Source organism: Mobula hypostoma, chromosome 15, assembly GCF_963921235.1.
Source record: "Mobula hypostoma chromosome 15, sMobHyp1.1, whole genome shotgun sequence".
NCBI lineage: Eukaryota > Metazoa > Chordata > Chondrichthyes > Myliobatiformes > Myliobatidae > Mobula > Mobula hypostoma.
Window position 1 is genome coordinate 17,332,097 of NC_086111.1, and position 14,015 is coordinate 17,346,111.

Genomic DNA, 14,015 nt, shown 5'->3' on the forward strand with positions numbered 1-14,015 from the left:
CCATCAGATTTATCAATACACATTGAGCTGATTGCATATCTGACTGTACATACATGTATACAAAACATTGATGTATATGATCTTAGTGTTTCGGCAATATCCTCCAACACTTCCCCTCTTTATTGCTTGTACATTGCGGTGGAGACACAACATAAAGATTTTTACTCCTTTGGATGTAAGAAATAAAATAAATACAAATGCAAATACCCACTCTAAGGTCAATCTAATCCTTCCCTCCTACATAGCCCTCCATTCTTTTATCATCCATGTCCTATGTAAGAGTTTCTTAAATATCCCTAATGTATCTGGCTCTGCCATCACCACTGGAAGGGTGTTTTACACACTCACCAATCTCTGTGTAAAAAACCATCTCTGACATCCCCCTTATACTTTCCTCCAAGTACCTTAAAATTAGCTCCCTAGTATAGCCACTGCTGCCCTGGGAACACGTCTCTGGCTATCCACTTGACCTGTATTTAATACATACAGTACTGTGCAGTTGTAGTAAAAATTACTCATCCTGAAATCTTAGTACTGATTCTGTTTGCACAGATACTTTCTAACCTACTGGATGTTTCTTCCGTTTGATCTAGTCATGATCCTATGGCTGTATGTGCAGATTTGCTGGGATTTTGGTGCTGTTCTTGAAAAGGCAATGTGAACCAACTTCTTAAACTATTGCAGTCTTTCTGGTGAAGACCAGGATGCTGTTGGGCAGGGAGATCCAGCATTCAGACCCAGTGATAACAAAGGGGCAGCAATATAATTCCAAGTTGGGAGGCCATGCAGTCTACAGAAGGTCTTGCAGGTGCTAGTTTTCCAAGAGACTGATGTCCTTGTTCTTGGTGATATAAGTTACAATTCAGAAATGCTGTCTGTGTCCTGATAATTAGATGGCACATGCTACAACCACATAAATTGTGAATGGGATACCCACTGTGGGCTGCTTTGATCTAAGTATATTAAGCATTTTGAAAGTTAATGGAGCTGCACTCTTCCAGGTAAGTGGACAGCATTCCATCACACTCCTGATGTGCTTGTAGTAGATAAGAAGGCTTTGGGATCTCAGGTGGGAAATTACTTGCTGCAGGACTCCTAGTTTATGACCTCTTGAAGCAACTACTGCAAAAAAATGAATGCTACATCACAGGAACAGGCCATTCACCCCATATTGTCTTTGCCAACCATGTTGCCAAATTAAACTAATACCATCTACTATCATATCTGATTCCACCATTCCTTCTGGCACCACATTACTGGCACTTACAACTCTTGTGTAAGAAAACAGCCCCTGTCAAATTCCTTCAAAATCTGCCGCACTCACTCAATCTTTTCCCTAGTATTCACGTGCTGGGCCAACTATCATTTAAAATTTGAACATTCTTGAAGCCTTCACCTCCCTTAGCAATTTAATTGTCCGACAGTATTTAGCACGAGATGTGCTAGGGGTGCAAAGCATGGATTTTATCTATTGATTTACACTACTGCTAATAGGCTGGTGGCCAGGTTCAGTGACACCATGGACCACAATGACTCAGACTGTTTTCTTGTGAAGCCTTCTTCTACCTTTCATACTATTGATACTGCAGTCCTTCTCAGTCTGCTGCAGATCAAAGAGGACTTCTTGGGTTGTTCTTTGTCCAGAACCTATTCCATAACCTTACCATCATAGGTGACCTTTCCAAGATTATTCAGTGCTCTTCAGCTCAACTCAAATGGGGAGAGAGGTTAGAAAAGGTCCCATCCCTCCTATCTGGCAAACTACAGCCAGTGGGATCACCATTACAACAGTCATGTCCAAGACCTGTCTCCCACTCCAGGTTCTTTTCACTCCAAGTGCATTGGCCAACACTTATCTCCGTCTACCTTAGGCCATGAACTTATCAATCACCCCTGATGAGTTATTAACTTCAAACTTTCTGCATAATCACTCAAAGAGTTGACCTGCATGTGCATGTAACGAGAGCTGTATAATCATCTCCATCTACCTTAGGCCACAAACTTATCAATCACCCCTGCTGTGGACACTTTCTGGAGGTCCAAGATCCGTATGCTCCACGACCGCTGGACCAAGTGTGTAAACATAGGAGGGGACTATGTTGAAAAATAAATGTGCTAGGTTTTCTAAAATTGACAACTTCTACCTTAGACCATGAACTTATCAATCACCCCTCGTATCTAGTTGTAACTTTCAAAAAGTAATTGTGTCAAAAGCAAGTGCATCACATCTCCTAGTCCTTTAATATTTCCTTGTTTATTCAGATGCAATAAAGAAGCCTAAAGCATTAGTTGTTTCCCAATTGCTGTCTAATTATGGTATTTTCTGTCTCGCTCCGATTTTTACGTTTTCTTCGGCTCTGTTGAAAAAATTGTTTATTCTAACTCTTCTTATTTGTCTCTTCTTTTGTTCCAGAACAAGGAGTTTGTGTGTCGTGGTCATGATTACGAGAGGCTCGAGGCCTTTCAGCAAAGGATGTTGACAGAATTCCCACAAGCTATTGCCATGCAACACCTCAACCAGCCTGATGAAACCATCCTGCAGTCCGATGCACAGTGTATCCTCCCACCTTGATCAGGGGCCCTGGTAACAGTCAATCCTTTACAGACTGATACATCCCTAGTCAAAACTATTTTATTGAAAATGGCAACAGCAATAGGAGGAGAACAAGTTCCCACATCTACCCTCGTCCATTTGAACTCAGTTATGATGCTAAATGGGTTTGAACAGCTGATTCTGTGACCGGTCATGAATCAGTGGCATATTGCAAAACTACAAGGCTGCAGGCACCAATGCAACCAGGGTGGATAGCAGCAACTTCAGTAGAGGAATTTTAGAGCACCCATGCAACCATAGTGTCACCTTTGCAACTATAGTGGATAGCAACAACTTCAGTTGAGGTAGATTAGAGCAGGTCGTGCCTGTCTAAATAATCTAGTGCTTCAGTGTAGGACGTTGATGACCTTTTCATTTGCTCTGCAGTTTTCTTTGACCGTGCTTGTAGATCTGCAAATATATGCAGTGTGCCCAATTCCAGAGAATGTGGATGTCCTCCAGATGGAGAAAGTTCCGGACCGAATTAAGAGCTTCTATCGTGTAAACAATGTCAGCCACTTTCGATATGACAGACCATTTCATAAAGGTTCAAAGGACAAAGAAAATGAATTTAAGGTGGGTATAGTATGAAGCACTAACAATAAACACTGTCATTCTTGTGGTTAGCATATCCTCTGCAGACTCTGGAATGTGTTTGGCAAAACCTTGCAAACAGGCGAACATGAAATATAAAAATTTAAAACATATCCTCGACAGGTTGGCAACATATGTGTAAAGAGAAACTGAGATAAAACTACAAGTCACCTTTCAGAACTACCCTCAAGCACTGAATTTTTTTGTAAAGAAAACAATCATTGAGAAGGTGTCAGAGGTCAGTCATCCATGAGGAACTGAACCAGTTATTGGCTAAGTGCTAAGTTCTTACTAGTACCATCAGGTAGAAGGTACAGGGGCTTAGGTTCCACAACACCAGGTTCAGGAACAGTTATTATCCTAGAACCATCAGGCTCCTGAACCAGTGTGGATAACTTCGCTCACCACAACCTACAGACCCAAATTCAAGGACTCTACGATTCACATTCTCAGTATTACTTATTTATTTTTTATTACTTGCAAGATTTGTCCTCTTTTGCACATTGAATCCAGCAAAGGCCCCCACCTTTTCATTCTGGCATCTTCACATTTCCTTTCCAGTCCTGAAAAGAGAGTCTCAGCCCAAAATGTTGACTGCTTATTCGTTTCCATGGACGCTGCCTGACTTGCTGAATTCATTCAGCATTTTGTGTGTGTTGCTCTGGATATCCAGCATCTGTAGACTCTCTTGTGTTTGTTATGTAGAGTTTTTCATAAATTATATTGTATTTATTTATTTTCCTGTAAAGACCTGCAAGGAAATGAATCTTAAGCTAGTATATGGTGACATACGTACATTGATAATAGATTTACTTGAACTTTGAAGTTTTAACATAGGAAATTATTACAGGACTTTTGACTGAGTCTGATACTGTCCAATCTCATCCATTTGCACAAATGAATGTTAATCTAGAAAAAGAGAGGAGCTCAACTAATGTTTTTTCCCTTTCCCCTGGTCAAAGGGTAACTGTAAATTTCACATCATTTATCCACTTCCATTCATGTATTCTGTTACTTTTTTGTGCTATGTTATAATATCATACAGCTTATTAGGATCAGGGAGAAGCAATAACACTGTGACAAACAGATCTCAAAGATTGCTGCAAGCTCGGTAACTTACCATGTTAAATAATGTTTAGGGTAATAACAAGCCCACTAACCTCAAGGCAACAAATACTCTTCCAACTTCGATAAAACTCCTGAGTTTGATGGTTATTCCAGCTATCACATACTTCTAATTCATACTTTTCTTTAATGTTACACATTAGAGTAAACTGTACCCAGTCAATTTAAAGAGAGCATGGGGAAAGTGACTCGGGGAAGTTTTGAGGAATTGTAGTAAAGAATCAGTTGAGTTCTTAAGGAGCTCAAGGAACCAGAGCCCTGGTGTATTGATAGGAGTGGGCGACAATCATCGGCTGACCCAGATATTGAACTATCAGGATTTTCAAATAGATGGAGAGTGGATTATCAGCTTTTCACTGCCCCACTACTCCCCCTTTAAGCAGTAACATACACTAGATAACCATATTTACTTGCACATTATATGATCACAGGTTTACAAAGCAGTTGGATTTAATTGCTGTAACATCTCCAGGTAATTTTAGTGTTATTAGTCATTTATTTATTTATTAAAGGAGATCATAATCAGACTAGACTGGAACTTCAGGTACAACATTGTATCAAAGTACCATGTGTCACATTCATACAGTGCTCTCTTTTTAAAAATAATAAATACTTACAACCTATCACGGTCTACCTATATTAAGTTGTGCCACAAATGGCAATGTACACACTGCATATAACATTTTGCCATTAGCTAATTATTTTCAAAGAGATATATACACAAATTTTTCTCATTTACAAAATTTTTCACTATGAACTGTACTTAACATCTCTGAAGTGTTTATTTCAGGCACTAATGATTCCAGTAAATCGCCTCTTTATGTAGGTCTCATGCACATATGGTCTGGCATCCATCTCTATAGCTATTAACATAATTATCTCAATAATTTGAAATACACATTACGCTGTACACGATTCACATAACACAACACAAACATCTAAAAATTCTAATTACACAATAGATAGATAGATAGATATACTTTATTGATCCCAAGGGAAATTGGGTTTCGTTACGTTACAGCCGCACCAACCAAGAATAGAGCATAAATACAGCAATACAAAAACCACAAACCATCAAACAACAGAATGCAAACTATGCCAGGTGGAAAATAACTCCAGAACCAGTCTATTGGCTCAGGGTGTCTGACCCTCCACAGGAGGAGCTGCAAGTTCGATGGCCACAGGCAGGAACGACCTCCCGTGCCGCCCAGTGTTGTATCTCGGTGGAATATGGCTGAAGTCCAACAGTAAAGAGTTCAATATCTGGTCTACAAACACATTCCTCAATCGTACCCAAGTACAACTATACAATGTACTTGGTACACTAGTGAATATCACAAACCCAGTATTAAGACTCAATTTTAACAGTCTTTCTTCTTGCCTCTTTCCAAATATGGTTTTGCATCTTGACTTTATTTCAATTTCTAAACTCTATTTAGCCCGTTTTCTTCTTCAGCTTTTTAGTCTTTGCTGTGAGTCTATCCCCTTTGTGGTATGTATCTTGGGCTATCTGAAATTCTGCTGTGCTGGCATTATAGCACATTGGCATGCACTGGTCACTTAACCTTCCATTCCCCAGATGATGAATGAAAGTAGTAAGTCTAATCTTTGCTTGTTAACTCTTTTGTGGAATAAGTATTGTCAATCTGAAGTTCACTGAGGAATCTTCATCAGGCATCTGTGACAGGTAATGTGTATGATAGGAGTTGCCATCTACATTCTTCTTAAACTCCTTTTCATTTCTCATTATTTATGTCTTGTTTGTGCTATACTTTGCCATCAGCTTCCCTTACATCTTGGCTTCTTTCAGCTGCCTTTCTGCTCCTGGGGCCATGGTAATGTTTCCAGCACTGCCTCCATTTGTGGGGTCCATTCGTTTTAGACATGTCCCATCCACAGTCTGTGATTTCCACCAGTTCTGCCTTTTTTCCCAATTGCTCCTTATGTTCTCTTCTGAGCCTTTGTTTCCCTTTGGCTCTCACCAACACTTCTTTATCATCGTCTGTATGCAGGACATATATGGCACACGTAACCATTTCCAGTGACCAGAGATGTGCCACAAGGATCGGTGCTGTGTCCTCTGTCTTTTGTCAACAATATTAATAACTTGTATGACACTGTTATTAACACAGGTAGTAAGTTTGGGAATTATACCAAAATTGGTTGGTGTTGTGTACAGTGAAAAAGATTATCTAAGATTACAACAGTATCTGGATGAACTGGAGAAGTAGTGACACAGTAGTAGACAGGGTGGTAAAGAAGGTGTTTGTAATGCCTGCCTTCATCAGTCAGGACATCAAGTACCAGAAATTGTGATGTCATGTTAAAACCGTTATGTTGTTGGTGAGACCACACTGGTCATCCAGCCATTTAACAGGGGTCCCCAACCTTTTTTTATGTTATGGACCAATACCATCAAGCAAGGCACCCATAGCTCTCAGGTTGGGAACCCCTGAGCTATAGGATGTCATTAAGCTAGAAAGGGTGCAGGAAAGATACACAAGGATGTTACCAGGATAGGAGAGTTTGAATTATAAGGAAAGACTGGTTAGACTGGGGCTTGTTTCCCTGGAGTGTTAGAGCCTAAGAGGTGACCTGATAAAGGTTTTGGAAAATGCAGGCAACTGGAACTACCTCGGACAGACTCTTTGGTGGTGTAGACAAGTTGAGCCAAAGGGCCTCTTTCTGTGCTGTATAACTTTATGATGATTTTTGGTTAGGTGGTGGGGGCTGATGGTTGGGAGTGATAAAAACAGATTTACACCATGGAGATTTATAGCATAAAAGTCCCTGATGTGTTTTTGTATGAGACAAGACTGATGTTTGGGTGTCTATATGTGTGAGACAACAGTGTTCTGAAGCTTTCTGGGGCTGATAGGAATAGCTTGATACTCTAAAGTTACAGAGTGTGGAAGTACTGAGGTACCAATAGTTAGAGGTAATGATTCTGTATCATCGTGTATCCTGTCTAGAGCCTCTGGATCGAACGCACAACCCTGACTCTCACACACAGCTTGCCTGGGATCTCCCGTTGGTTTGAAGTAGAGAAGAGAGAAGTGGTAAGGTTCTGCCTTTTATTGCTGATTTCAAGCATGGTCTGAAATCTATCAGGTTTATTACGAAAATATGCCAAGTGATCGATCGAGCTGAAAAATCAATTGGGTCTCCTACGCATTGGAGGCACTCTCTTTAGGCACTGGCACTGGAATGCAAGTTTTCCTCTCAACAGGCCCGATTTGTAGCTCCCATACTGTAGGTTGCCCAGCGTGTATCTTTACTAACACGACTCATTAAAAACATTAAATCATACCACTCAATTGTTCTTCCTTCAAGATATAACATGCTCTGCATTATTATCTAATTTTAAAACTTTCATCACAATTGGCTGATGGAGAATCACTAAATCAATGTTAAAGCAAAGGTCCATTGTATCTGATTCAAACAATATTCAGAAGTATAAGAGTAGAGATGGGATAAACGAGAGAGAAGTCAAACTTGTGTGGAAAAAAGCCTAGGCTAAGAGTTCTGTTTTTAAGATCCTTCAGATGGACCATTGGAAATTGAATAAAATCAAATCAACTTTAAATTGGTTTAATTTTCATTGCTATCAGCTAGTCGAATCCCATCAAGTTGAATTTACTAGGTTACGTTAAAGTGCCTGTATAGCAAAAAGCTGAACATGCTGGAAATCTGAAATTAGAACAGAAAATGTTTGAAATACTCAAAAAGTCAAGCAACTTCTTTGTAAAGAGAAGTACTGAGTCAAGAACATGGGTAAAATGGAGACAAAGTAGCTTTCGTAAATAAATCTAAAGTTCTTGTCCCCTGCTTTACCTTGATTGAGAGTTGTCACATGGAAGAACATTGCAGCTTTAGAAAACTCTGGTTAGACCACATTTGAAATATTGTGCCCATTTCTGGTCGGCTCATTGTAGGAAGGATGTAGAAGCTTTAGAGAGGATGCAGAGGAGATTTACCAGAATGCTGCCTGGATTAGAGAGCATGTTTTAGGAGGATAGATTGAGCGAGCTAGGAATTTTCTTTTTGGAGCAAAGGAGGATGAGAGGCAACTTGATAAAGGTGTACAAGGTAACAGGGGGCATAGATCGAGTGGATAGCTAGAGACTTTTTCCCTGGGTAGAAATGGCTAATATGAGGGGGCATAATTTTCAGGTGATATGAAAAAAATGTAGGAGGGATGTCAGAGGTAAGTTTTTTTTTACAGAGAGTAGTGGGTGCATGGAATACCCTGCTATGGATGTTGATAGAAGCACGTTTAAAAAATGTTTAGATTAGCACATGGATGATAGAAAAATAGAGGGCTATGTAGGAGAGAAGGATTAGATTGATCTTAGAGTAGGTTAAAAGGTTGGCTCAATATCATCGGCTACAAGGCTGAACTGTGTTGCAATGTTCTATGTTCAAAATCCAAGGCATCAGTGGGCCAGCATGTAAGCACACTGACAGGAGTGACCAATTGGTCTTTCCTGACTGACAACTCATGAACGGGTGAGAACAGCCCAAGTGTACAATCCACCATTCACAAACGTTCTTTCTAATCTTGCTTACCCCTCTAGGGTAATATTAGGCCTGAGGAAGGGTTACCCTTGTGAAATCAGCCCCATACAGTTTACCCTCACTCCTCAGAAGCCCTGCAACTTTCTTTCATATGTCCATCAACTACCCTTTAATTCTTTTGCCAGTTAAATGGTAATATGCTATAGCTAATTAGTCCACCAGCACAGCCTTGGGATGTGAAAGGAAACCAGGCCATCTCAAAGAAAGCCACCTACGTAGTCACACGGAATGCTGTAAGCAACACCTGAGATCAGGATGGAACCTGGGTCCCAAGATCTGTGACGTGGCAACACTAACTGCTGTACCACAATGCCTTTTGCCCACTGGATCTTGCTCAGAGCAGCAATGTAGTTACCCAAGCAGCTGAGTTCCTGGACTATGATTGCAATGCAATATTCAAATATGTTTCTATTGCGTTTGTCCATGAGGGTCCTAACAGTCCAAGTCCTGAGCTTCATTTCTACTGTGGATTGAAAGCAGCCTATGCAGCTTTGTATTAATGTGGGATGCCCATTGTATATTACCTTCCACATGCTTCTTTCTCCCTCTCCCTCTCTCTCCTCTCTCCACTCCTACCTGTCTCATCCTGCTTCACCAGCACTCCAACATTCCTCCCTGTTACTAAATAAAATTTATTTCTCAGTAAACTTTATTTCAAAGTGGAAAAGATTTGAATTCTTCTGTTGTGTATTAACCTTCCTTATTTTGGGTGAAAGCCCTTCTTTATTTTGTTAATTATTGAAATGAGAAAGTCCCAAATTTGACTTGAACCCTGTATCTGGTCTTGAAACATAGCTTATGAAGGGAATGTAACCAGGATGGCCATCCAGTGACCAATTTCCACGAACATTCACGTGATTTAAATGAGGATCAATTGTGGCTCAAGGGTATTACAATCTATAAATCCACACAAGACCTCTTCTCTCACTATCTTCAAGTCTGCCTAAAACATTAAGATCTCTATATTCTGAAAATCTTACCTCTCATCCATCTCTGGTTTTGATTACTCCATTAGTAGCAGCTGCCTACCACTTAATACCCAGAATTCCCTTCCTAAATTTCCACAGCCCTCCATGTATCCTGCTTTCAAGCCACGCACAAAGAACCATATCAACTCTAATTTGCAATGTCTTGGTATGTGACAGGTGGAGGTGAGCCCTCTGGAAAATGCCATCTATGTTGTGGAGAACAAAAACCAGGAGCTGAGAAGCCTCATCAACCAGTACCAGCACAAGCAGCTGCACACTAACATTAATCTGCTCAGCATGTGTCTGAATGGAGTGATAGATGCAGCAGTGAATGGAGGAATAGCCAGGTACCAGGAGGTAAGAGACAGCTGATGCGGTTTGAATATACGCTCAAATAGTGAACTCAGACATTTTATCACCTAACGTCAGGACAAATGATAATTTCTACATCATATCTACCTCCATTTCCAGACATTGACTGTTATAGGACTATAAGACCTAACAGCAGAATTAGGTCACTCGGCCCATTGAGTCTGTTCTGCCATTCTATCACAGCTAATTTATTATCCTTACCTCCACTCTCCAGCCTTTTCCACATAACTTTTTATGCCCTAGTAATCAAAATAAAAATACAACCCATTATTGTAAATAATGACTCAGACCACCGAACCAGACTGGGTAATTTCACAGAGCCACACACACACACACACAAAATGCTGGAGGAACTCAGCAGGATAGTCAGTGTCTATGGAGAGAAATAAACAGTCAATGTTTCAGGCTGAGATTCTAGCACCTGCAGAATCTCTTTTGTTTATGTTGTGCTTGATTTCACGATTTTTTTATTAAAAGCATGAATCCAAGTTAAATAGGGCACAAGGTAATTAACCTGCATGCCAAAGTGTAAAACTATAAAACTCCTTTAATCTGGCATGCTCAAGACTTTGGTGAAGCCAGCAGATTTTCTGGGCTATTAGATTTTTTTTTATTAATGCACCAAAGGGGATGGTGGGAATCGAGACCTCGGTGAGTGGAGGAGAGGTGGGAATCGAGACCTCAGCAAGTGGAGGGGAGGTGGGAACCGGGGTCTCGGCGAGTGGGGGGAACGGTGGGAACCGGGGCCTCGGCGAGTGGAGGGGACGGTGGGAACCGTGGTCTCAGTGAGTGGAGGGGACGGAGGGAATTGAGACCTCGGTGAGTGGAAGGTGAGGTGGGAACCGGGGTCTCGGTGAGTGGAGGGGACGGTCGGAACTGGGGTCTCGGTGAGCGGAGGGGAGGTGGGAACCGGGGTCTCGGTGAGTGGAGGGGACCGTGGGAACCGGGGTCTTGGTGAGTGGAGGGGACGGTGGGAATCGAGACCTCAGTGAGTGGAGAGGGAGGTGGGAACCAGGGTCTCGGTGAGTGGAGGGGACGGTGGGAATCGAGACCTCAGTGAGTGGAGAGGGAGGTGGGAACCGGGGTCTCTGTGAGTGGAGGGGACGGTGGGAATCGAGACCTCGGTGAGTGGAGAGGGAGGTGGGAACTGGGGTCTCGGTGAGTGGAGGGGACGGTGGGAATCGAGACCTCGGTGAGTGGAGAGGGAGGTGGGAACCAGGGTCTCGGTGAGTGGAGGGGAGGTGGGAACCCGAGTCTTGGTGAGTGGAGGGGACGGTGGGAACCGGGGTCTCGGTGAGTGGAGGGGACGGTGGGAATCGAGACCTCGGTGAGTGGAGAGGGAGGTGGGAACCGGGGCCTCGGTGAGTGGAGTGGACGGTCGGAACTGGGGGCCTTGGTGAGGGGAGGGGGAGGTGGGAATCGAGACTGCAATGAGTATCGGGAGAGCACAGCAAATATCAGCTGATGAGCTAGATACTGAGCCAATTGGATTTCCAAATAGTTGGATGCCAGATAATTGTGGAAGCATTCAGCAAATTCAGTTGTCTTTATTTTAATGAAGAGCTAATCAGCTAAAAGTGTAGAATTGGGAATTTCACTTACGAGATACTATCTAAGGTTTATTTTGTGTGCTGTTGTCTCTGACATTTCAAGCAACTAAATGTATTTTTGCAGACAGAGGGTGAAACACACAGGTGTAGAAATGGGAGTTGTACATCTTACTTATGTCTTTTACACCATAAGACCAAAAGACATAGGAGCAGAATTAGACTGTTTTGCCCATCAAGTCTATGCAACCATTTCATCATGGCTGATCGAATTTTCCTCTCAGCCCCAATCTCCTACATTCTCCCCTCTTTTCCTGCCCTGACCATTCAAGAATCTATCAACCCCTGCCTTAAATATACAGAAAGACTTGAACTCCACAGCTGCCTGTGGCAAAGAATTCCACAGATTCCCCACTCCCTGGCTAAAGAAATTTCTCCTCATCTCCATTCTAAATTGACACCCCTCTATTCCAAGGCTGTCTCCTCTGGCCTTAGACTCTCCCATCATAAGAAACATCCTCTCCACGTCCACTGTATCAAGGCCTTTCAACATAAAATAGGTTTCAATGAGGGCACCCCCCCCCCCCAGTCTTCTGAATGCAGGCCCACAGCCATCAAACGCTCTTCGTATGACAAGCCATTCAATCCTGGAATCATTTTCATGCCCCTCCTTTGAACCCTCCCCAGTTTCAGCACATCCTTTCCAAGATAAGGAGTCCAAAACTGCTCACAACACTCCAAGTGAGGCCTCACCAGTGCTTTATAAAGTCTCAACCTCACTTCCTTATGTCTATGTTCTGGCCCTCTTGAAATGAATGCTGACATCGCATTTGCCTTTCTCACCGCAGACTCAACCTGCAAATTAACCTTTAGCCAATCCTGCACAAGGACTTCCGAGTCCCTTTGTACCTCAGGTTTTTGGATTTTCTCTCCATTTAGAAAATAGTCAATCCTTTCATTTCTTCTACCAAAGTGCATGACCATACACTTCCCGACACTGTATTCTATCTGCCAGTTCTTTGCTCATTCTCCAAAGCTGTCTAAGTCCTTTTGTAGCCTCTCTACTTCCTCAAAACTACCTGCCCCTCTACCTGTCTTCATATTGTCTGCAAACTTTGCAACAAAGCCATCAATTCCATCATCCAAATCATTGACGTACAACGTGAAAAGATTCGATCCCAACACCAACCCCTGTGGAATACCACTAGTCACCAGCAGCCAAACATGGAATCACTTATGAGATTGGGAAGTGAATGTCAGTCTGAGCAGTACAGTGAGCCAGCACACATCACCTTTCCCTCTGAAAACAGGACTGAGATGCAACGCAGACAGGTTGAATGTAAATGTTACTTGCTCTTGAAATCATTTCCTAGCAAGTGTAGCTCCATGGCACTAAACTACTGAAAATGAATCACAGATCAGCAACCTCAGTCAAGCAGGGCATTAGAATGGTTGATGAAGGGATGACGTAGAGTGTACTTTCTATTGGCTTCTCCAAGGGTTGTCACCTTGTCGTGGTGCAGAGGCTTGTGAGTTTCTGAGATCCCGAGAGCAATGCTGTCTGGAGTTCAGTTGTTAGGAGGGTCACCCATGAGGGTAAGGTTAAGTATGTGATCCCAGACAAAGACTAAAAGATCTCAGTGGTGTAGCTGGCAGAAGATGGCCCATTACAACTGTAATGAAGGAGGAGGAAAGCTGCACCAATGAAGTCGTGCTGCACTTGATGCCACTGGACCCTGACCCCAATCTGTCAGGGGCCGTGTGTTGGCTGCCTGGGCATCAGCCTCCCACATTAAACGAAGTCACGTATAGGCATTCTCCATTGAATATGTGGATCCAGGGTTGGCCTCTACAGCCCACTTAGGATCCACTAATAGACAACCCCTTCAGAAAACATCATACTCAACTCGAATGATCTCATCACCACTACTTAAAGCTATCACTTGGAGTATGCTATCAACAATACAGACTGGAAATCCTGAATTCTCTTCCCCCAACATCATTAATTCAGGAATTAGACCATAACAAATGTGAGCAGAATTTGGCCATTTGGCCCATCCGTAAACCCCTCTCTTCTGTCTTCTCCCAGTAACCTTTGACGCCTTTATTAATCAAGAACCTATCAACCTCCACTTTAAATACACCCAATGTCTTGGCCTCTACAGCTATCCATGGCAACAAATTCCACAGATTCATCACCCTCTGGCTTAAGAAATTCTTCCTCATCTCTGTTCTAAA

The 14,015-nt window shown here is 42.3% G+C and overlaps 1 protein-coding gene across 8 annotated transcripts in view; it reads left to right on the plus strand.

Moving 5' to 3' along the window:
- The window catches only part of dock3 (dedicator of cytokinesis 3), a 966,938-nt gene that overhangs the window by 885,429 nt on the left and 67,494 nt on the right, over window positions 1-14,015 (plus strand). For all 8 annotated transcript variants that reach the window (XM_063067780.1, XM_063067785.1, XM_063067784.1 and 5 more), the window contains 4 exons: window positions 2,414-2,555; window positions 3,003-3,169; window positions 7,285-7,371; window positions 10,036-10,215. In XM_063067780.1, coding sequence (XP_062923850.1) covers window positions 2,414-2,555; window positions 3,003-3,169; window positions 7,285-7,371; window positions 10,036-10,215 — 576 coding nt within the window. The remainder of the gene's footprint in view (window positions 1-2,413; window positions 2,556-3,002; window positions 3,170-7,284; window positions 7,372-10,035; window positions 10,216-14,015) is intronic.